We start from the raw sequence: 24597 nt of genomic DNA, 5'->3' as shown, positions 1-24597 counted from the left end.
CCTACATTAACCATACAAATGCACTAGATACCCTCCATTAATTTACTTTGTTAACTTAATTTTTTAAAGTCTGGTGACAAGTCTGCTGATGTGATAGCTGTACATTAAGCACAAGTTGTGGCACTAGGTAAAAATGAATAAAAAATGGTTTCTCTGCAGACAGTGATTTAAATCCATGTCATATATCATGTCAGCTGTTTTTAATATTGATGACTTGTAATTTGAAAATTGAAAGAATAAATCAACCGTTGCCAGAGTGACAGGTATAAATCATCGTCGTTACCGGATGGTGGAGATCTGTAATTGAACACTTGCGCAGAAGTAGAGAAAAAGATACCACTTTAGACTGCATTTTGATTAACGCATGATCATTTAGACAGTGGCTTGTGCATGTCATTTTTTTCTTCTTTCATCAGTAAATAGATTTTGCAAGACTGTAAGATAAAAGTGATTGGAAGGAACTGCTGATTATAGTCATATTATGTAACTGACATCAGAGTGAAAAGACTGATTAAAGTTTAAGTTTAAATATTGCAAATTAGAGGACCATAGTTGAAGTGAGGCTTATGTTTGGATTTCCTATAGCAGAGAGCAGTCAAAAGCATGAAATAAGAACTGAGGAGCTGCGCAGATTTCCTGCAAAGACGGCTACTCACATTGCTCTGTGGTTCCTTGCTTCCCCTGATTCAGTGACATCATTCGCATTGTGGTAGTGTTCAAAATACGCAATTGACTCAAAAATTTGTGGTGTTTTTTTTTTTCTGAAGAATATTTAGGATTTGTTGTGCCTGTCGTCAATCCAGGTTGTACTGTCAGTACTATGCATTTCAATGCAGAGTGAGGGACGATTATTCCTCTACACGTTTCCACTAGGGGGGGCATTTTAAACCAGTTTTATAGGAAGCTCTTTTTCACCTGTTCCTTAGGCATGTGTTTCTGGAAACTATCCTGTGAACATGCAAGTATGAGCAATATTTTCAACCATATTGTAAACAGAATTCCCACTGATTTGAATGGTATGTTAAATCAGGCACCTGAAGTTTAAGTGGTTGAAGTTAAGTAAGAGGAATCCCCTCTCATGCGTTTGCTTTTGCAAAATGAGGCTTTGAACATCTGTATCATCTTGATACAATAAATGTACACTGAAGAAAGTTGCAAATTCATTTGCATGCCTAGTTTAGAAACTCTAACTTTTGGCTTATACTCAAACCTGTTAAAATATTCATGTGCTCATTCCTGTTATGAGTAGAATTTTCATCATTTTTCTTTACAAAGTGCTGGGTAGCTAACCCCTAAAATCCAAAGGTTTGGGGTTTTTTAAATTTTAATGAGATCTGTTCTGACTGGAGACTTAAGGTGAAAATGATGAATAATTCATACTGTAATTGCAGTTGTAGCACGAAGGGTCGGAGAGGACCAAATCCCAAATTTTAATTTGGCCTTTTGAGTATTTGATTTCACATTAAAAACATAGATATGACAACGAGTTAAGCCTATGTTGGTTGCAAGTTTGATATTCCAACAAAGTAAGTGCACAGCTCACCAAGACTGCATCACCTTTCAAGTAATACCAGATCCTTCGTGAATCTTTGAGTAGAGAAGCAGCTTCTATTTCACTTGTGGATACATAGATCTGAAATCTAATAATGTATGGAATACTGGTACACTAATCTGCACTAGTCCACTCAGGTGGAGTCTCTTTACTCAAGAAATTTTGATATATGGGTTATCAATTTCAAAAGGCAAGTATTTAATCCTCTAGAGCAAAACTAAAATAGGTCCTCCAAAATGATGGAAAATACAATCACATGTGCACTATATAAGCCAGGTATACATGGGCATGGAAACACACATACAGTGCTGCAGTTGTGCTGCTTTGGTAGAATAGGAAATGAAGAAAAAGCTGATAACACCATTTATCAGCTCAGAGCTACAGATAAATTTTCCACTGCAACCTTGAGATTACAGATGCTAGTAGACACACCTCTGTGTATTTATTTCACAATATTTACTCTTTTTTTTTTTAATGTATAGACATAAAACAGTGCTTAAAACCATACAAGACAACATGCTTGACATTGTAAATTTGGGACCACACATGCACCTGCCAGTCCTTTCATGTTATCTTCTTTTTGTTCTCAGTAAAACTATTTCTGTGACTGAGAGCTACTCTATGGTAGGGTTGTGTCTTTCTTGATTTCAGATTAAATACTTTTTAAGTTCTCCATACTCCAGATGTCGTTGCATCAGCGTACCAGTGTATTTCAGTAGAGTATTTCCAGTGGATGACTAGGCCTTTCTTTAAAATTCTACTTAAAAGCAATAGTATAGGAACAGATCTTAAATTACAGTTCAATTTATGAATTTCAATTCTGAATTGAAATTCAGATTTGAAATACTGGTGTTGAGAGCTGTGTAAAGCAACCTGATAATTCTCCTGCTTTCAAATATATCTTCTAAAATAGGCTTATAAATGCTATTTTCAACGTTGTTTTCTACAAAAATATTTCAGTGATGTGTTACCCAAGCCACCTGTACTGACAGAACTGACAGGTAAATAAATTTTTGCCAGAAAACCTGCTAAATATTTGAATGAAAAAGAGTTAAAAATTCTGCCTTCCAAGACACAGACTGGTAGAGTATTTTTCCGTTGAAATATGTAACTCTGTAAAAGCCAGAAACATGGCTTGGCCATGTGTTCACTCCTGTAAATTTCAAATTATTTGGGACAAATCTGATTTATTAGCCGTCTGTAGGAACAACTACTGTGTCGTGGCTCTGACTAGAGGCTGTATAATCCTGTAATAATCCTATAATCCTGTATAATCATGTAATGGTTCTGATCATCGTCTCAGAAGGCAGAGTACAAGAAGAAAATAAATAACCATGTTTTAAAGATTTTCTAGGTTGCATGTCATCCAGAATAAATGGATATTTGTGCTTAATAAGGACAATGAAATCAATCTTCTTTACTTAATATTTAGAAAAGTCCTTGTGAAGTAGGTTACTGTTTTATGAATAGGGAAGACGAGAGAAAAAAATTGATAATTTGGTAGAAAGATGGCTGAGGCTGTCAGGAATTCCTCATTATTCAGTTCTGGGCTCATATGTCTCAGTTTTTAATTTTTTTTTCCTCCTGCGTAAGGCGGGGGTGTTTCTGTCTTACAGGCTGTATTTGGGAGTCACTGGGATTGGACATAAGCATATCTATCATTTCTATAAAGTGTACCTGTAGCAGCTGTGCACACAAAGCATATCCCCAAAAGAGAAAAGAGAGGTGCCGTATAATCCAAGCAACGCTAAGCTGTTTGGAGGATTCCGTTGTAGACCAGGAGATATTAATTCATATAGTATCAAATGGCATGAAAATATCTTTGTGAAAATATTTTATTTCTGTGATATGTCAGTGTTGTACCATTGCCAGCAGAGACTTGTAGAACAATGTAAATGGCTTTTTAAGTGTTTGTTTCCATCCCGGGCTCTTTCAGCCCAGGCACTTCCCAGTCTCATTGTTCCTTTGTTCTAGCGGATGTACAAAGCACTGAGTGTTTTGTTTTCTGGACCAGATAGATTAGATAAAGTCTGAATTTCTGAACTGCACCTTCTAGACACGCAACTCCTTTCATTGCTAATGCGCCTTAGAAGACAGATTACCCAGGACAGTATAAGCACTTCTAAAAATGTAGATGTCTTCTTTTGTAGAATTTGGCAAATAATTCAGGTTACAATGTTGATTACTTTTGCAGGACTACAAGCAGTCAATCTTCTCCTAACTTTGCTAGAGAGAGAGTTAAACTTCCTATCATGACTGTTCTCTTGATAGCAGTCAAATTAAAACTTTTTTGGCTGGCCATGCATCTGACCATATATAGTGCTGGAATTTATTTCTGACTCCCAAAGTTTGACCTTTCTGGTTAGAACAATTGCCTTCAAGGAACGAGATTATAGCCCCACTATTCGCTTTGGCTAACATAATAGCCTTCAGTGGCTTAGTATATATTATAGGTGGAGCTGGTAGTCAAGCCTATTGTTATGATTTCCTGACACTTTTCATTAAAACCTCCTGTTTCAATTGCTATAACTGGGTGAAGTTTTAACTATTTGGCCTGAAGTTTGATGTGTTTGGGCTTTGACCTGAGTTGTAATTTTTTAATTTTTTCCAGATTTAAGGCAAATTAGTTTGGCCTTTAAGGAAGAGGTCAAGAAAAGAATATAGTTATTTTTATTTATTGATTTTGTTAATTTAATTTTCATCTCTTTTTTTCTGAAGAGTGCTAGCATCTCTGTGGTCCAAAGCAAGAATCTGAACTTAAGCAGAGACCTGGCTTCCAAGGGCCACAGTATTTTTCACAGTTGCAGAATCACAGAATGGTTGAGGTTGGAAGGGACCTCTAGAGGTCATCTGATCCAAGCACCCTGCTCAAGCAAGGCCACCTAGAGCTGATTGCCCTGGACCGTGTCCAGACAGCTGTTGAATATCTCCAAAGAGGGAGATACTCCCCTGAAATTCCTCATGTACTTGACCGACAGAGCATACCACCAAAATCTTGCACCAGTTTGTTCTCAGCGGAGCTTTGTAAGAAGTGATTAAACCCTCTGCACCGCCCAGGCTTTGAAGGGGAAACAACTTAAAGGCAATTAGCCCCATGATACTCCTACTGCTCTATTCTTATGGTGAGGGTAGGTTCGATTTTGTCCTTTCAGCCTTTACAGTGCGGTTTGTAATTATGTGATCTCACAGACTTTTGTCTGCCTTGTTCAGGGAACCAAGCAGCAATGAGTGCATTGAAAACAGTCTTCTTATTCTGTGTCCAAGTCACTGTTCATGTGAAGACCTCAATTCTCAGCCTGGATGACCCATCCACTCCCTGTCTGATGGCAGGCAAGAGTAGCAGAGAGTACTCATGGAAGCCAAATTTAGTTGTTAAATTGTTGGGTAATCTTTATTCTTTAACTCTCCAACTTGTGAATACTTGATTTTGCTGCTTGGGTTGTTTTATGATACGTTTATAATATTGCGTAACCTTTTTGGGAGACATAAGTATCAATACCTTAGTACTGACATTTCTTTTGATTTGCATAAAGTCTTGTGAGTGATAAAATTACAACTGGAGAATACAAGCAACCAGAGTCTTTTGTTTTGGTAAATGTTTGTTGTCCCTTTAGAGTGTATCATAATTTACAGGTGATTTTACTTGAGAGCTCCGTAATAAACAGCAGAATGAATGCCAAGAGTTTCTCAGAGAAATAATCCCAATTAAATATAGTTTCTACAAGTTTATCCAGTGTACTGTTTAGGGTTTTTTAAATTTGTATGAAAAATACTACAGCAGAGCAGAAGCATATTCTATCGGAAACAGTTTGAAGACTTCAATGCTAAAACCAAAGGATTGTTGCCCTTAAAATTGTGTAATTGCTCATGCCCATTCTGATAAAGCGTTTAGCGTTGAGTCCTAGGAAATGAAAGCCGCTGGTACCATTATATCTATAAAGCTACATTACACTGAGGCATTGATGTAATTTGCTGGGTTTTCATGTTCACTGTTTCTTATTAAAGTTGTTACAGTTTTACTAACAGCAGATTTCCATGTTTGATATAAACATCCACCACTGAAAGTGTTTTTCTATGTTGTGTGCATGTGTTTGAGTGCATGAGTAAGAGTTCTGAATTCTGCAGGACTCAGGTAGACAGGTTTCAGTGATTCAATGTTTATAAAAGGAAAGAAAAAGAAAGGGCATTGGCAGCATGAAGATAACAAAGGAAGAGTTTTGGAAGGTTTTTTGTGCTGCTGTGTAAAACTTCAGACCATCCCAATGCAAGAAATACTACTTTATGTTTTCTGGTTTGTTTTTTTTTAACAGATCCCTTACCACCACCTCGTTTTGAAATTAATAAGGAAAACACTACATTCACAAGCTTGCAGGTTCAGTGGGATCTTTCCTCAGGAAAGGTGGACTTGTATAACCTGGTATTATTTGATCACAGTAATAAAAAGATACAAGAAATCTCCGTACCAGGAAGAAAAACAGAACATACTTTTTCCAGTCTCATCCCTGGGAATAAATACAACATTGTCCTGAGTGCAGTTGCTGGAAATAAGAGTACCACAGAACTTCACATAAGTGCATCTACTGGTAGGACTTCTTTTATTGTAGTTCATCTAAATAAAACCATTTACTGTGTTTTGCAGTTCTGTATTTTTAAATTAACAAATATATACAATTCTTCTACTTGGCAAGATATATATATATATGTAAGTATCTATTGATTATAAGTAAACAAAACATGCATCTCTGACTAACATAAGTAGTTGTTTGCGAAGAATGGAGGCATGTTGTGATGGTGTATTTGGACATAAACTTGGTGCTGGGTTTTCACTAACCCCGAAAAAACTCAACATAGTTAAAAATCAAATCTCTTCAAAATTGCCAAAGCTGTGGAGAGAACCATTAGGGCTTAAACATGTGGTTTTTATTCCAACAGTGCCATCCCCTGTGAAAAATATTCAGGTCAGCGTCAAGGCAGACACTATTCATGCTTCTTGGTCTCCTGGCTCTGGACACGTGGATCGTTACAAGCTGGTGTTACTGGATAATCATGTCCCGGTTCATGAGATTCACCAAGAAGATCCTCTGACCTCCTACACTTTTTCAGGGCTTACAGCAGGCCACCTGTATAACCTCTCTATCATAACCCAGGCTGCAGGATTGGAGAGCAGCAATTTTCAAAGTGTCAGGACAGGTATGATTTCAAAATTCATCACAACAGAAGAAGCTAAGGGCATAACCGAATAATATTACAGGATATATTTCAGAATAATAAAAGATTCATGTTCCAAGTGTATATCCCCAGTCTTGAGTGGCTAAATTACCCTTAGCAGGTGTTTTTCTCCAAAAGCTATTGAGGGAGTTAGAGACACCATAAGCTTATTTAGCTCCCTAAGTTAGCACTGCAGCAAAGTTAACAGCTAAATTAGCTTGTAAGGTGTCTGCAACTGACTTAGCTGCACTGCTTAATGTAGACAGCTCCGTTGAACATGTAAAGTTAGGAGCTGACAACCTGAGCCCAAGTGCCGTAGTATCACCTTATACTGTTAGAGAGGTTCATCTGATTCCTGTATGAACTTCCTCAATGAAGTGAGGTAGTAACCAGACTAATTGTATTCTGGTTATTTCACAGTACTGAAGGCAGTTTAACTCCATGATTTCTTCTTAGATGAATGGGAGACATAGAGCTTGTGAGTTTGGTGAAAAAATATTTTCTGTGACTCTTTTTCTCTGTATTGCAAAATAGCTCCATTTCTGAAAAGAAAGTGAAAAAAAATGTAGAGCAGGTTAAGAACTTTAAAATAGAATGTTGATCGAGTTGTTGGGTTTTTTTTTTCCCCACAGAGAAGAATTGATTCACAGAACCAGAGTTTTAGATATTTAAATTTTTTGTCAGGAACGTTTTTCAGGGTAGAGTTCTGTGATCATAGAGAGAAAGGTAAGATGACATCTTACTAGAGTCCAATAGTTAAATCACTCATGTAAGCAAACCGGGGTTATACCTTTGCTTTCCTTAATTTGTGGGAGACGTAAGGTGCAGTTTCTCCTACAGAAATCTCACCATGTAAACATAATTTAATATTAAATGAACAATATTTTGATGTCCAGGGCACACAGATGAGTGCTGTTGTCAGCACTGGCTCTTCTGGGGATTATACTCTTGTTTCATTTTATTTCTCCAGAATTTTTCATTTCTTCCAGTTGGGAGATGCAAAAATTTTAAATCTCACAAGTTTTCTCTGAACATAAAAGCACTTCATCTAGCTTGTAGCATAGTCCTCCATTTCAGAACCTAGTGTGCCCCAAGCCTGAGAAATTAAGATGTTGGAGGTGACTATGCTTTTTCTTTGGTGGAGCATTTGAATAAAGGAGTTTGATTCCAATCCCTTCTACACCAGACTAAATCAGACATAGCTCCAGTGATGCTGTAGTGTTTACCAAAACACATGCAGGCATCTCTGCTCTTGGGAACATGTGCTTGGTCTGTTTTAAAGTCAAAATGACTGGTGTGAGCGCAGACATGGCTAACGGATTTTCTCGTCCAAGAAACAAGAGTGGACAACCTAAGAGGTGTCACTCTCAGCGGCAGAATATCCTAAACAGGGCTGGGTTCAGTTTTACTGTGACCAGACTTTGCCCTTTCACTGTTCAGGCACAATCATTCATACTCCATTTCATGTAACTATTCAAAAGTAAAACTTTACTATTGCAGTTTGGAAGCAACGGGCTGTCACGAAAAGGGGACCAGGAAGATATATAGACCTGATTAGTAAAATTCCTGGAATGGAAGGGGGGTTTCCCAAACCCTTTACAATTTGTCAAGCCCACTATCTTCCCAAGAAAGACAAAATCCTGGCACCCAACTTGCCTACCGTACTCCTGTTAGGGAGAAGGGGAACCTCCTCGGGTTCTTAACAACTTGGCCAGCCTGCCAGGCGCACTGGCAGCGTCACTGGAACCAAAGTCCCTCTTGGTAGTCCACAGGATTGGAGAATATTCGCCTAACCTATTCAGGGAACTTCACTAGCAGTAACGCAAAGACAAATCCCTTCAGTATTAAATCAACAATAATAATTTATTGTGTAGATTCGTGACAAAATGCAGGTTCGAATGATACTGGCAATTGGGTATTGACTGCGAAATGGATTTAAAACAGCACTAAACACACACACAAAACTAAACACACAAACAAACCTAAACACTAATAATTATTTAATAGCTAGCCTGATGTTAGTATTTAAGCACACAAAACAGAGATCTCTTACCCAATAGGAGTCCCCAAGGTGGGGAGGAGAAGATAGGTTCAGCCCGTCGACCAATCCCAAAGTTTTGATGGTGGTCTTCTGTTCCGCAGAGTCCCCCTTTTGTCCGCCACCTTTTATATTGTTTCTATGCCTTTGGGTGGAGTTGAGTGACTCTGGTCATTTTATTCTTTTTTTTCTGAATGGATTAAAAATCTCTCGCTTCACATTTGAAGGTACAGGTGTTAAAACATAGGGCGCATGCCCAGTGGGGAGTGGTCGTACCTTGGAGGCAGGTAGCCTTTGGGATGGAGGTGCGTTTTTGTATTGTAATGACATTATAATGAGCACAAGAGCACAAGACCACAAGCGAAATCTTGAGAACAAGTTTTCACCATTTTTGCTGGCACGGCAGTAGCGATCCATCTTTCTTGATAGCGGTTGTTTGTAGTAAACTGTAGCAGCCCATTGTTTCCTCCACGAACGGGACAGACTGTGTTGCCTTCACATCACTCCTGTCCTCGTTCAGAGGTATGGTACATTGCACTTGGCTGCAGTAGGCCTTAGCCATGGTAACCGCATTCCATTCTTGGGATCAGCAAACTGCTTCACAGCCGCTTCATGGCTGCTTTTCGTGTCAAGGTGTAAGCTAAAATCTGGGGAACAGTGTTTCCCTCACCTCCCCATATTAGTTGTTTTCCCACACAGGTCTTATATGTTCTGTGGTGGAATTAGATTTTTCTCTTTCTTATTTTCTCTTTTTAGCCCCAGCTGAAGTCTTGGATTTGACAGTGACTAACGATGACAGCTTAGATGCTTTAAAAGTCAAGTGGAGAAGACCTTCAGGAAACCTCAATTTCTATAATATCAGTCTGTCTCATCTTGGATCAGTTAAAGAAGTCAAAACTCTGCAGCCAGTGGTCACAGAGACTCACTTTGACAAGCTAACTCCAGGACGTCTTTATCAGGTTACTGCCCGCACAGTCAGTGGTGAACTGTTCACTGATCGGATGGCAGCTGGCAGGACACGTAAGTCTTCTGCTTCAGTAAGAACAATGTAACCAGTGCTGGTTTTGCCTTCACAGCCTTGTAGAAAATCATTGTAGGAGGCAAAATGATTTGGATTCCAGGTAAAATAAGATAAAGAGGACAGTATTGTTCCAGGATGACCCCTTCCTGACTCCGGCAATAGTTAATCTGGCAGCCAAAAGCAGGTCCAGCATAGCTTGGGAGCAGGAAACAATAATGCATTTTGGACCTTATAGCTGGGTGAGTCTGTTACAAAACTGTTCCACGTTACTGCACTTCTGACCAACTTTGTTATCTTGAATTCTACTCAGCATAGTATATAAAATGAGTTACTTTATGGGGGAATCTGCATGAAGTCAAACTATTAACAGATTTTAAAGTAATTTTGCAAGATCTAGTATTATCTCTTGCTCCAGACACAAATCTACAAATAAGAAAAGTATTGGCTTTCTTTACTGCCAACAGCGTGGATTAAGGAAGGCATGTGGCAGCCTGGGCAGAGCTGGGTTATCTTATGTCTATCTTCTTTCAGAAGTATAATTTTCTTTCAAGCACCTCTTATATGAGTTCTGAACCTGAAAAATTCTGGCATAATAATCTGGCATAATAATCCCACTGCATTACAGGCCACAAAGCTTGTCATCTTCTCCACACCAGCCTAGCCCAGGCATAATTTAGTTGGGAAAAGAATACATAAATGGGTGAAGAATGCATACTTAAATTGTTAGTAGACTCAGAGCCAAAAAAAATAGGAAATGTGTGTGTATGTGTGTGTGTGAGAGAGAGTGCGAGACAGCACAGTATTTATTTTAGAGAATATTTATTAGCTGCAACTAAACATCTCACGTGAAAGGCACATCCTCGACATACCTAGCTGCTATTCTCAGTGCAGACTGAAAGAGACCTGAAAAGCCTTTCATGTCCAGTAAGTACAAAGTTGGACTGGTTACATGCATGTGTTTTTTGTTTATCTAGCCTACCATTAAAGATCTTTAAGATCACCATTTCCATCTGAACAGAGAGCTTCAGTGCCTCACTCGAAGAAGCGCTTATCCCCAGATTTGTGATCTAGACACAGTACTTTTAAAGCATGGGATCTAGAAGCCCCATTTCCAAGGATGCTGATCATGTAAAGTTCCTTCCCTTGATTTTTCCGTAGATACCAAGAGCTTTGAAAACCAGAACACTTCAGCAGAAGCTGTGTGGCCTAAAGATAAATTTGTAAATCCCGGCTGTCAGGTCTACAGATACCAAAAGACTCCCTCTGTAACTCGCAAAGAGAGCCGGGTGCCCGAGAGCATAATGCACATCACTGTACTGAGAGGATGCCTATGGCAGCAGAACCTGCTGAGGAGTGTTGTGGGGAGGAATATGGACATCTCAGGGATTGAAATTTTGTACAGTAAGAGTGTAATGATGTCCAGCCACTCTCACAAGGCTGAACTTTATCTGTTACGACATAAATACACCCGTGCTTCCTAACAAAACGCTGCATCATTTTATCCACTCATTCAACTGAAGCACATCTCCCATATTCACTGGCATGTGGGACGTCTAGGTTTGATACCCAGCTATGCCTGTGGGAAATGAAACTGCTAAGTATTTTGTGGTGCTGGTAGAAATCTCTCAATCCTTTGCTAGGTACTGAGCAATTAAATATTAGCTAAGCTAGAGAAAACATGGGAGCATGATTATACCCTTAAAGTTTACAGTTAATACTTGGTGATGGTCTCAGGGCTCCAATGCTGATCTCTCAGTATCTTAACACTAAGCTATAGGTATCGTAACCTAAGGGTCTTCATCTGCCTACCAGTCTCTACTTGGTGTGGTTAATATTTAATTATTCCATGAAAATCAGAAAAGTTTCAGTGGTCCAGTATGACCTGCAGCTGTAGGGCAGGAGGGCTGAGCATGTAAATTCAGGACCCTTGAAGTGGAGGACAGTACAAAGGGTATGCTTTAGTGGACCTCAGTTTGAACTTCAGTACCTTAGAGCTAGGAGGGACTAGGACATGCAAGGCCTCTGTGGAAGAAGCCATCAGGCTTTGCATTTCTGCTGCTGAGACCAGATTTTGGCCTTAGCTTTGAAAAATTGATTGACAGTTTCTAAGTGAACTGAAGTCCATGAAACAACTGGGAAGCTAATTGGAAACAGCAAGATGCATCCCAGAAGTGCATGGGTTCCCCATTTCTGATGTTAGAAACCAAAGGTGAAAAAGTGAGTGGTTTGTGTGGGGAAGAGTAAAAACTGTCTTTAAAATGAATGCCAACCTTTGTAACAAGGTACCTCACGTTGCTCTAACTGATCAAAGTACTTCTACAATAGCTATGCTACAAGACAGGTTTTGCCAGTATGCCATTAAGTCTTACCAGAAATACCCCACTTCAGGATTACTCTCTCAGTCTCTGTGTTTCAGTTCCCCAGAAAGTTTCTGAGCTGAAAGCCGGTGGTGGTGGCTGGCTGAGGTCTCTGCGAGTGAGCTGGCTGCCCCCTGCGGGAGACTGGGAGAGGTACCGCCTGCTCCTGTGGAACCGCTCGGCCCTGGTGCTCAACACCACCCTGGAGAAGGACACCAGGGAGTACCTCATCCATGACGTGGGTCTCATCCCGGGAAGGCAGTATGGTGTGGACGTCATTGTGGAGAGCGGTGATTTGCAGAGCAAGACTAGCTGCACCGGGAGAACAGGTCAGTGTTGTCGTCCGGGAAGTGTGAAAGTGCAAAATGTTCATCTGGGCTCTGTGCACAATGAGAAAGAAAGAAAGAGTACTTGGGAATCCACAGATGAATTTCGCTATCAATATAGTAAAAGGGAGCTTCCTTGTAAACAGCAGAAATAATTACTTTTAGCAGTTCTGTGAAATTGTTCAGGGTTATTTTTGTGGTAAATGTTTTGTTAGTGAAAGTTTTGGGAATTATAGCACCATTCTGTCATGACTGAGGTATTACACTACATTACAACATTTCACTGTTATATTTTGTAGCTGATTGTAGGTACCCTATATAGTTCTTAAAGAGAAATAGATCCTCCTGTATTGTTCATCAGTGTTTTCAGTGGCAAACTGGTTTCCTTGCCAGCCTGTATAAAGTGTATCAGCAGCGTTAACAAAAGCTGGCTGAGGTGTGTGTTAGTGTGGCTGTTCCATAACATCCCGGTTCTTGTTCCTGTGCTCCAGAAAGAGAATGGGGTTAGCCTTTCCAAAGGAAATCCATATACAGGGACATTATCCTCACCCTTCTTTGGGCCCACTGTTCCTGCTGTCTTTAGTTTGTTAATTTTGCACAACATTAAGACCAGTAGAAGCTACAGAACTCAAGCTTTCTCTAATTTCAAGCCAGCTTGACCAGAGCAAGCCACGTTCTCATCTTGCTTACTTGGATATACATTACAAATTATTTAAGTTTATGGTGCTACTTTTAATCAACACAGCTAAGCGATTAGAACATGGGCCGATAAATAACACCCAGCAGTGGGTGTATCACAACTGTGTTTGACCCACAGTCGGGTACATAATGTACCTGTTATGAAGCATAGGTATTAGGGGCCCTATTCTGACTTAACTTTCTCTTACATAAATCACAGTCCCGGAAAGTGAGTTGTATTTCAATGTAACAGGGACAAAATCAAATCAGGTGACTATGTTAGGTAACAAATGCCCTCTGCATGCATGCATGTACACACACACACAAATTTACTGATCAAATTCTTTCATTTATACCACTGCAAATTTGGAGTGTCTCCCAACTTGACTGAGATAAATGCAAAATCAGTGTCACTCTGCCACTGTAACTTGCATCCGTGTTTGTTACAACTAAATTGATGTAGATCTGGTTTATGGTACAAACATTTTGTATCCCTGTCTAGCACTCACAGTTCAAGGGGAAACTCACTGACTTCACTGCATTTCCATTCATAAGAAAATACATATCCTGACCTAAGTTTAAACCTAAGCATTACAGCCATAATGAATTGCTGAAGTCTGCCGCTACAGCCATTTACTGGAGGAGTAGCACAAATACTAGATTTATAAGACTGGCTTCCTAGAGAGAGGTAAAGAATCTCCTCCTGATTACAAATACTCTGTTGCTGTCACACTTCTGTCTTACAGAACAGATTCCTTGTGTTCACCACGTGTTCTTCATAAAGTCCTGTTTTCATTTGTGATATTTGTGCACTTTTACAGCTCCAGAGCCCGTTCTCCAGCTCCGTGTGAAGCATGCTAATAACTCTTCACTTAGCATCATGTGGATGACTCCTGTTGCGGAGTGGGACAGCTATGTAGTTTCACTGGGAGACAGGGATCTTACGGTCATCAAAAAAGGGCTTGCAAAAGAAGCTAAGGAGTTCACTTTCACTGGCTTGGTCCCTGGAAGAAAATATACAGCTACCGTTACTACCATTAGTGGGAGTTTAAGCAACTGGACTTCAGTGGAAGGAAGAACAGGTATCATCCTGTCAAACTATTTTAATCTTTACTTCTGTTAACCATTAACAACCTTTTGCTTTGTAGTGAATTGAATGAACTCAGTGTCTAAATCTCAAAAGTTTTGAATTTACACTTGTTTTCTCAATAGCAAAGTTATGTTTCTGAGTCTCTCATTTCTGACTGTCAGTTATGTTGCAGTATTTATTTATGGTTTGGGGGAAATGGGTATGTAATTCCTGGCAAAACAGTTTTCTGAAATACTATGTCACGTCTGATCAGTCTACATTAGCACAAGATTCCATATAAGAGGAACAATTTTTGCTGGGTATCTTCAGGAAGGCAACTTCCTTGATTCATCATCTGGGAACAAACCTCCACCACACAGGAAAATGTTGCTTTAGGGAGAACATTCCAAGGTTGACAGCCACAAAACATATGTGACCCTGAAAGTGTATTTTGAATCTCTCTGCTCTTCTGATTCCAGAATCTGTGTCCATTACTTAGGATGATGGCTGTGACCCCCTGCAGGGTGCTAATTTTGTGCACGTGTGCAAGCTTTATACCATATGTGCTGCTCTACTCTGCTTGACTTACGCATTCTCCAGTGCAAGCAAAGTCTTCAAATGAAGCTCTGGTCTGGCACAGCACAGGGAAAAACAAGCTGCTAGTGTTTGAATCTAATCATGCCTAGGGATTGATAGTGGTCCTTATTTAAATGTTGCAGCTCCTTCCAAGGCCTGAAAAGTTTGACTTACACCTTCATTTCTCTGCTATGTGATTAGATAGCTGGGATTTCATTTCCTTCTGCCTTACACCCCTTTAGGAGGCCTATTTGGGCATAAAGGTTAGTGTTCCACTTCACTAGTATGAATCAATGCTTGAAAACACATCAGACAGGGACAGTATGTCAGCAGTACATTCAAAGTGATAAAGAACAAAGATCAGTGAGTTGGAGTGTAGGTCTTAATAACCATTCCAAACCTCTGAATATTCTTTGCGGTGGGACAGCTTAGTAAGTAGGTTTGCAAAATATTGCTGTAAATATGACAGAAATAGGTCTTACATGCATCCCATATTGGTCAGCTTCTAGCGAGGCCTGAGATACCACTAGAAGTTCCTTTAATACAGAAATGTGGCACTTCAGTGTCTTGTTGGAGCTTTCCATGTTATGACAGCATTATAAAACAGGTGGGATTTTTGATTCGCTTTTTAATCAACATTGCTTTTTATTTCAGCTATGTGCCTAATTTTCTAGCTTTTGTTAATGATTGCTGATCCAGTACTGTGTGTGCAAAAAGGTTGATATAAAACAAGAGATGAAGCTTGCTATCATATATTGTCAAGCTGGAGTGTTGTTTATTTCAGTCATGTTAGGTCATGTAAGCAGAAACACTTAGAAACAAGTAACTGCATTTCCTTGCTTTGTCCAAATATTGTAAAATTTAACAAAAAAAAGTATTTTGGGTAAAATTTGTGCTAAATATTACATTCCTTCTTTTTTCTTTCTTTTTTCCTTTTTTTGGTCTAAGTTCACTAGCTTATACTCAGATAAATGTTAGGTTTGACAGTTAATTCATCTTTTGACACTAGAAAAGTTAGTATCCTGCAGATCGTCTGTCAGAAAAAGCAAAACCAAAACCTCAGCCCCAAAATTAAAGGGTCTGACACTTCTCTAAGGCATATATGTGACTGCCACTGAGGTATATTCATCAAACTAGTTTTCCGTTTAATAGAAATGAGAGGTGGGGAATAGAAGAGGAAAAGGAGAATGAAAGACTCAGACTGTATTTGAAATAGTCATCAAAAAATAAAAAGTTATTTCCTAAATTGATGGCTTTTGTTTAATGGTATTTATAAACTGCTGTGTCTTTTACTTCCCTATTCTTGAATCATTTTGTTCTGACTGAGAAAAGCTGTGCTAAAGCCTGAAAGACCTTTCTGTGCCTTAGATACTTTCCCATAGACGACATCCCGTCAGACAGGAAGCAGTCCACGGTTAGGCTATTTTTAGTCCTGTTGAGTCTGGCTGCAAATTGGAATGTTTTTTTGATGCACTTCCTCAGTGTGACTAAACTTGGGTTATTTGGGGTATTTTGTTTTGGTTTATTTTGTTTCTCCTCAATAACATTATGACAATTTTCTATTCAGTGCCAGACCAAGTGACTGGACTGACTGTGGCAAGTCAGGGATCAACCAACAGCTTGTTCACCAACTGGACAAGAGCTCAGGGAGATGTGGACTCATACCAAGTGCTACTGATTCACGACAATGTTGTCATTAAAAATGAGACTGTTCCCAGTGAAACCAACAGATACCATTTCTATCCCCTGAAACCTGGAGGACTCTATTCAGTTGTTGTCACCACTGTCAGTGGGGGGATATCTTCAAGGCAAGCAATTGAAGAGGGGAGGACAGGTAAGAAGGAAAATACTCCAGCTTGTCTTCTGTCAGTTCCTATAAGATGAATTTGTTAAAGAGAATGGCCTTGTAATTAAGCCACAGCAATGAGAATTCAGAAATATGGGAGTTTCAGTCATATAAAACGTGTATGTGACCTTCGGCACACTGTCAGTCCAGATTCATGTTAATGTAACTTTGGGGGGCTAACTGCTTTGCCTACAGTAGGAACTCTGCACAGCAGGGTCACTCTGTAGTGAAGACAAGAATATGCCCTGAGAGTGATGTACAGCTATGGTGGGTAAATCACTCCTTGGAAGGGACTTTCTTGTTCTGTTGACTAGGTGGCATCACAGGGTGATTGCTCCTTACTTAGGTGTGCAAATTAGCTTTCTAAAGGTGGTGGGATGAATTTGTGTCTCAGTCTCTCAGGACCTGTTAAAGAACAGGTCTCCAATCCAACATTAAAGAATGTCCGCCAGGGTTAATTACTCATTATGAGGCCCTTCTGTACTGCACAGGACAGGATTTACTATTGCATCAAATTCTGTAAGTTCAGTGACTCATGAAATGTAATACGAGTCCTTTGGATATTTAGACAGAGGGAAAATTTCACAACACAGTTCAGTTTCACCCTTTACGTGAATTTGGCAAAGGCCAGGCATCCTGCAGTTTGCTCCAGTGTTCTCCTTGAGAGCTACTATTTTCAGGTGGCAAAACCAAAAACAAAACAAAAAAACAACTGGCGAAGAATAACACTATAAAGGCTTAAAGTACATAAGGATATTTTGTAAAATCTTCTAAGTATTTTTCCTCTGACAGCTTAATGACCAGCCCCTCTACTGAGGTGAATCAGTTCAGTGCATCGGAGTCCCATGAAAATGTGGCAGTTCATTACGATTATGGTCTGCCCCTGTAATAACTCATAGTTTTGTACCCAAGTGATGGTAGTTCTGTAGATGTGGAGCCTTCAAGCTGACCTTGCTGGCTTGAAAAACAAATCGTATTCGAATTTTGGCCACTAGGCGTCAGAGAACTCATTTTAAATGAAACACGTTCTGCGATGGCCCTTGGCTTGGTACAAGCCTCAGTAGTTATTGCTGTTACTGGTGAATGGCAATTTAAGAGGATAACTCATCTTCTGGGACTTTAGAAGTGCTGGGACAGTGCCACCAAAGACAATTTCTTTCACTGTATTCAAAAACGCATGTGAGTGCAGCTGAGTGGGAGTCAGTGCAGAGCTTCTCAGAAGTCCCAGACTGCTTGTCTTGCAGGGTGGCATTCCAGGCATTCTCATAACAATAAGTACTGGCTAGTTAAAGCTATTCTGGTTTTTCCTCTTTGTTACACAGTTCCTTCCAGCGTGACAGGAGTAACAGTAAATAACTCAGGTCGCAGTGACTACCTCAGTGTTTCTTGGCTGCCAGCTTCTGGAGATGTAGACAGTTATTTGGTAACACTCTCTCATGATGACCAGATTGTTCAGACTCTCACCGTTTCCAAATCCCTCAGTGAATGCTCCTTCAATAGCCTTATTCCTGGGACACTTTACAATGTGATGATAACCACGAAGAGTGGGAAGTATGAAAATTATTCCCTCAGCCAAGAACGAACAGGTAAAGACAGCTTCTGAGCAAATCCAGTTACCATAACCACTTTGTATAGCCATTATCGGTGATCAACTTATGAGTATCTGACCAAACTGGGATGGGTGAGTAGGGGTTGAAGAGTCAAACCGTATAATTACAGCTTTACAGACTTAGTTTTATTCTCATACCTCTACTGCTGCTTTATGTCATAGAAAATTACTTTAGCATGAATGAGAGTTGTGCATGAGTACTTGTGAGTGAGCAGAAGTCATGTATCAGTTTTGGCTTAAATGCATTTTCCTGCCCTTAACCCCTCTACTTGGCTCTTCAATTATATAGTGCAGAGTATCCCCCCAAAAAGTTACTCAAACATTGAAAGAACAGGATGGTATCGGCTAACTACTGAAATATTACTAACACATCACATAAATGAGTAACACCCATGTCTGTGGTTTTGGTCATGTGATGTTCAAGGAGCTTGTAATAGGATTAGAGACATTTCAGAGAAGAGTGACAATAATGATTGAAAATATTTTAAAACTTTCTCAAAGATTGAAAAGACTGAGACTTTACACTTGGCAAACGTGTATAATAATAAAAAAAGGAAGATGTTAAGGGGTGTTAAAACAACAAAGAGTATCAAGTTAGTGCAATTTTAGTCTTCTCATGATGTAAGTGAAAATCAAAGGGACAGCCATTAAGTGATGAGAAGCAAATTCAGGATTAGTGTGAATCTGTGGAACTCATTGCTATAAGCAAAACTGACCAAGTTCTGAAAGACCAAAAACTGGAAATACAAACCGTTGTCGTATGATGTAAAGCAGCCTGGAAAGGGCAGTTACTATTTTAGAGGGTGGGGTATTGCTTAAGTCTATATTGTGGTCTTCTTGCAACTTCCTCAGAAAAGTCTGGTAATTACCACAAATACAGTCCATTACAACAACAACTGTTACTTCAGGAAGTTATTGCTTTTTGAATCTTTAATTATGTGTTTTCTTTCAGTCCCTTCAAGTGTTCAGGGACTCACCGTCAGCAATTCAGCCAGAAGTGACTGTTTGAAAGTGTCCTGGTTACATGCTTCTGGATATTTTGATAATTATGAAGTGATCATCAAAAACAACAATGATTTCATCCAAACAAAGAGTGTCCCAAAGGATGAAAATGAATGTGTGTTCACTAACCTAGTCCCAGGGAGGCAGTACAGCATCACAGTCAGCACAAGAAGCGGGAAGTACGAAACTAGTGAAAGGGTCTATGGCAGAACAAGTAAGTAAACACTATGGAAACATCCTGAGACACCCTGAGGTTTTTTTCTATTTACCATAGCTGGGCTCAAAAATCTCATATGATTTTAACATAGAATGATTTTTTTTTTATTTACCATAGCTAAGCTCAAAACCTTGTACGATTTTAACATAGAATGTTGAGTGACTCTTCGAATGTGTGTCGTTCCAAATATGGAAAGCAGTATTTAGTTTATGACCAATGTTCAAGTTTCAGATAGATACAAAGTGAAGGAAGAGACCCGTGCTGTGAACTTGAAAACATCACAGGTACTTGTGTTTTTTCACAAGAACTTGTGAAAAGCAAATCTTGAAACATGGAAAACTGAAAAACAGTTGTACAGATTTCCACATAAGCTTAGTCTTTATGCTTAAACTGTGCCAGAAGGTACAAGACAAGGGTTTTTTTCTGGTCATGGAAATGTGTAAGGAAGAAGGTAGGCTAGGCCTTACTCTACTCAAACTACCTCAGGAACTGGAGTTGGAGAGTAGGGGCAAGAGTGGTAAGGTGGCTAGTTGTGAGCTAGCAGGAATCTGGATGCAATCTGCCTGTTTTCACCTAGTGCTACATGTACACTTAAGATGCATCCTAAGAAACCAGGTTTATTAACCAGATGTAGCACGAAGCAAAAATAACTGACCTGCATCTGGCAGGAGTTGGGAACTGTGCAGTGCGGTGTTGCATCACATAGACAGATTGCCTCAGGTCTCCACTAGCACAGGCTTCTGTGTACCATATTTGTTGTACATGAAGGTCCTACTCAATTTTGTTGGCTATGCAAACTCCCTGCAGGCTTTTGTATTATTAGTTTATTATTTTTATACTGATAGATTATGGACTTCCTGTTCTGAAATGGGACCTTCCAGTGTTAGCTATGGTGCAAACTACAAACAGCAACCCTTGCGAATAAGTGCAATCTACTGCTTTTCCTAGAGAACTGAATGAAAAGTTTTAGCTCAGGAGCACAGCTTCAGAGCCGTTACATTTTTGCTGTGATCTTGGTAAGAAGTTTCCTACCTTTCTTCTCACCCTTTCAGTGCCAGAGTCGGTGAAGGAACTGACTCTCAGTAACAGGAGCACAGAAGATCTGCAGGTAACTTGGTCAAAGGCTGAGGGGGATGTTGATAAATATGAGATTCAGCTCCTCTTCAACGATATGAAGATCTTCCCACCCATTTTTCTTGGGAACACCGTTGAGGAGTATTGGTTCACAGCTCTGACTCCTGGACGTCTATACAAAATTCTTGTCTTGACCATCAGTGGAGATGCACAACGTGCTACTTTCATAGAAGGCCTTACAAGTAAGAAATTATATGACATTTAAAATGTATTGAGGCTTCTCTGGAGGAATGAATGAGGTATAGAAAATCAAGAATGAACCATGATGCTATCTGAGCTCCTGTACCACTGGCACAAGTGACAGTCACTTTGAAAATCACACTAGTACTTCAGCCAACTCGATCTGTGCTTAATAAACAAATGTCACAGTTACCAATATTTGATTGTTGGCATATAATCTGATTTGTTGCATAGGAATGCTATTGAGATGTCAGTGTTTGGGTTTCTGTTATTCCCATACATGCCAGTTTTTTTTGCTTAGTATCTCTAGCTAAATCACTTCAGCTATTTTATGCTTCTGATTACCCACCTGAAATGAATGGGTGAGATTGTAACTACAAAATGGCTAATTAAGCATGCATAGAGCTTTGATTTTCTGACATGTTTCTAAAGCATCATTTGGAGAAGAGGGAGGTTATCCAAATAGAAGAACATAAAAAATTTTTTTGTTTAACTTACATTTTCTTTACTTTTGTTCCTGTAAACACATAGAATCGCTTTTCTAAAAAGGTGCAATCCTATACAAATGTCTTCAGCTTTACTGATGTTTACCCATGAGTGAAACTACTTGTACCTGTAAATGCTCTTTGTCCTTTGAGTCATTTGCTGTGACCGTAAAAATGTAGGAATTAAAAAGTCTGAATCAAACAGGAAATTTGCAAGCCGGTGCCTTTGTGTTCCCTTTTTTTTTTCCAGTTCCAAGTGCAGTCAGAAACATTCACGTGTCGCCTAATGGTATGACAAACAGCTTGAAAGTGATCTGGACTCCTGGAGGTGGAGATGTTGATTCCTACACAGTGTCTATATTTCAGCAAAACCATCAGCTGGATTCCCAGACTGTCTCCAAACACGTCTCCGAGCACACGTTTCACAAGTTGGAAGCTGGGGAGCAGTACCAGGTGGTGGTACAATCTAACAGTGGCACCTTGCACAACAGCTTACCAGCTTTTGGGAGAACAAGTACGTTTCTTTTAAAACATGGAGCAAGTTGCATTATGTCTCCCCAGAAGCTGACCCTTATTTAATAATGTGTATGTACATACCACTGAGTATGGGGACACCCAGATTCATGAGAAGTTTTTATCTCAAAGGTTGTGAGTCTTGCAAATGCTTAGGCATGGGTCCGTTAATACCAGTGAGATCTGTCACATGAGTAGCTTTACCTGTGAATGTGCGTTGAATTCAGGCCCCCAGCCCGAAGTGTGCCCTTATAGGGTAAATGCAGTTCCATCACTCACCAGCCCTGTGCCTCTACCAATCCAACACATCTGCAGGGCTTCATGTAGTCAAATTCTATGCTCTAGAAGAGCCCATTGCATAGTCAAGGCTTGTTAGACAATGTGTCGCCCCAATATACTGTGTGTTGGAACACACAGAACAGCGGAACACCTTGTTTTTAATCCATTCTCTCTTTAGCACTTGCATGTGTTTGCTGTGGCCTCGACTTCTGTGCAAGTCTGCTGCACAGCTAATGTTTCCTATTCTGTGGCACTATTTTGCACCAATTTACCATTTCTTTATTTTTCAGTTCTTTCTCACATGCCTTAACTATTTTGGTCAGTTGGTCTCACTCTCCTTCTCCTCATGGTAATTCATGTATATCTCTTGCTTCTCCATGCCCAGTTCAGATGTCCATGATGCCCTGTAACTATTTATGTCTAGGAGTTACTTGCTTGTGCAAACACCTTCACAGATAGACCTTTTCCCCTAAACAAACACTCAAATGTATGAAGATAGTCTTTATTATTTACCCTGTTCATAGTTGTGTATTGAATATTCCATATTTCACCTGGTAATGTCCTGCCTTTAATTGTTGCTTTCAGTTCCAGCCTCTGTCCAGGAATTACTAGCCCATCACACTTACAGCAGTCATTCCTTGTTAGTAACCTGGCAGAAAGCTCCTGGTGTAGCTGAAAGGTATGACATTCTGCTCTTGAATGAGCAAGGAATCCTCCTGAGCAACAAATCGGAGCCAGCTACTGCCAAACAGCACAAATTCGAAGATTTATTAGCTGGCAAGAAGTATAAAATACAAGTTTTGACAGTCAGTGGTGGGCTCTTCAGTAAACGAGCAGAAACTGCTGGCCGAACAGGTAATTAGATCATCTCAGTTTATTTATAGTTCCCTCAGTCAGATATTATTAATTGCATGAATCATCTGTATATCTTGATTCTGGAAACATTTTAGTAGGAACAGACTCCAGATATGTACGCATCATTTTTCCTGATATGTGAATCTGAATTTTTTTAGCATAATGGCCATGGTTCATAATGAGGATATTAAACCAAAGTACTGAATGCTTACCTCAGTCTATCTGTTATGGAACTATCTGAATGCTTTATTGTCATCAAGTTTTTAATTTAGAGTCTCAAGGCTTTTAGCGCAGGATTTGATGTGAATACACCCGTCTAAACTTTGAGGCAAGTCTTGCAGTCTTCACTTGGTTAAAGCTTCTTGAGGGAACTAATGGACAGTTCTGTGTAAGCACAGGCTGGAGAACCAGGCCTGCTGGGAAATACAAACATTGTGTTGGAGAGACTCAGTGGCACCTCGTATAAATGCTTTCCTCTTGATTCTGAAACTTGCTGTTGACATTACACTATTGAGCTATTTGTGGTTTAATTGAAATGTATTCCAGCCACGAGTTGTTATTTTATTAAAGGTTCAGCTTAGTGGCTAGACATTGAGATTTACTCTTGCATTTATCCTTCTTTTCAGTTCCAGCAGCTGTTACAAATCTGAAGGTCACAGAGAACACCACTGACCGACTTTCCTTCAGCTGGACCACCTCGCAAGGGGAACTTGATTCATATGACATCTTCCTATACAATCCAGATAAGTCCCTTCATGACAGGATGTCAGGAGAGCAGCACCTCCAGCAGTGTTCGTTCCAAAACTTGCGTCAAGGCAGGATGTATCGGATGGTGATTGTTACCCACAGTGGAGACCTCACTAACGAGTCATCTGTCTTTGGAAGAACAGGCAAGAACATCTAAGACAACCATCTGTCTCTAGTGTGGTACTCATGAGGGACACCAGTGCACTGGTCTGAGTCTAATGCTCACGCTAGATTGGACCAACTATTTGAAATATCAAAATTGGCTTTTACACATGAAAAGCATTATACAAATAAGAAGGTAAATTCTGAATGATGTGGTTACAAGAGGTAACTTTACAATAGTTCCCAGGTACTCAGCTCAGGAGAAGAACATCCCAGTGTATACTGCTTAAGCCTTAGAGGAAAACAGCTGTCTCCTATCCTAAAAGCAATTTTGGTCTATGAGTAGAAAAACCAAAAAGGCAAAGCAAGTACAGTTAACGGGGTTGACAATCTACCAGAGAAATAAAACTTGTTTCCCAAGGGGACCTCTGTCTGCAGCTCTGTGTTTGTTCAGCCACACGTGGGAAGCAGAGTTTCCTAAGCAGCTCCAGCAGCCCCGACACTCTGTGAAACCTTTCGTTATCCTCTGAGGCACCATATGGTAACCCCTCTGTAAGACTGCCTCTGGATAGTGCTGCACTTTCTTCAGCTGCCTCAGAATTGTATGTTTCCAAACACTGACTGGGAAAAAGCTGCTTAACATTTGCAAAACTATCTATTGTAAACATTTCAGTCTCTTTTGGGGGCAGTGGCAGTTCAAAATAAGAGAAGAAACTATTGAGATGTACCTCCTGATGCTTCCTGGCTTTTTGGCCAGCTCTGGTGGCTGTCTAGTTTATTACATGGCTGTCATTACAGGATAA

At 39.8% G+C, this 24597-nt stretch overlaps 1 protein-coding gene across 1 annotated transcript in view; it reads left to right on the top strand.

The window, feature by feature from the left end:
* The window catches only part of PTPRB (protein tyrosine phosphatase, receptor type, B), a gene marked incomplete at both ends in the record, with an annotated part of 41529 nt that overhangs the window by 1273 nt on the left and 15659 nt on the right, over positions 1-24597 (top strand). The window contains 12 exon segments of the mRNA XM_010131028.1: positions 5863-6135; positions 6485-6742; positions 9555-9818; positions 12236-12505; positions 14002-14262; positions 16393-16659; positions 17994-18257; positions 19233-19496; positions 20552-20815; positions 21549-21812; positions 22676-22945; positions 23572-23835. Of these exon segments, the coding sequence (XP_010129330.1) occupies positions 5863-6135; positions 6485-6742; positions 9555-9818; positions 12236-12505; positions 14002-14262; positions 16393-16659; positions 17994-18257; positions 19233-19496; positions 20552-20815; positions 21549-21812; positions 22676-22945; positions 23572-23835 (3183 nt within the window).

Source organism: Buceros rhinoceros, unplaced genomic scaffold, assembly GCF_000710305.1.
Source record: "Buceros rhinoceros silvestris isolate BGI_N320 unplaced genomic scaffold, ASM71030v1 scaffold9042, whole genome shotgun sequence".
Lineage (NCBI taxonomy): Eukaryota > Metazoa > Chordata > Aves > Bucerotiformes > Bucerotidae > Buceros > Buceros rhinoceros.
Note: the sequence above shows the minus strand (reverse complement) of the source record. Positions and strands in the feature narration are given on the sequence as shown.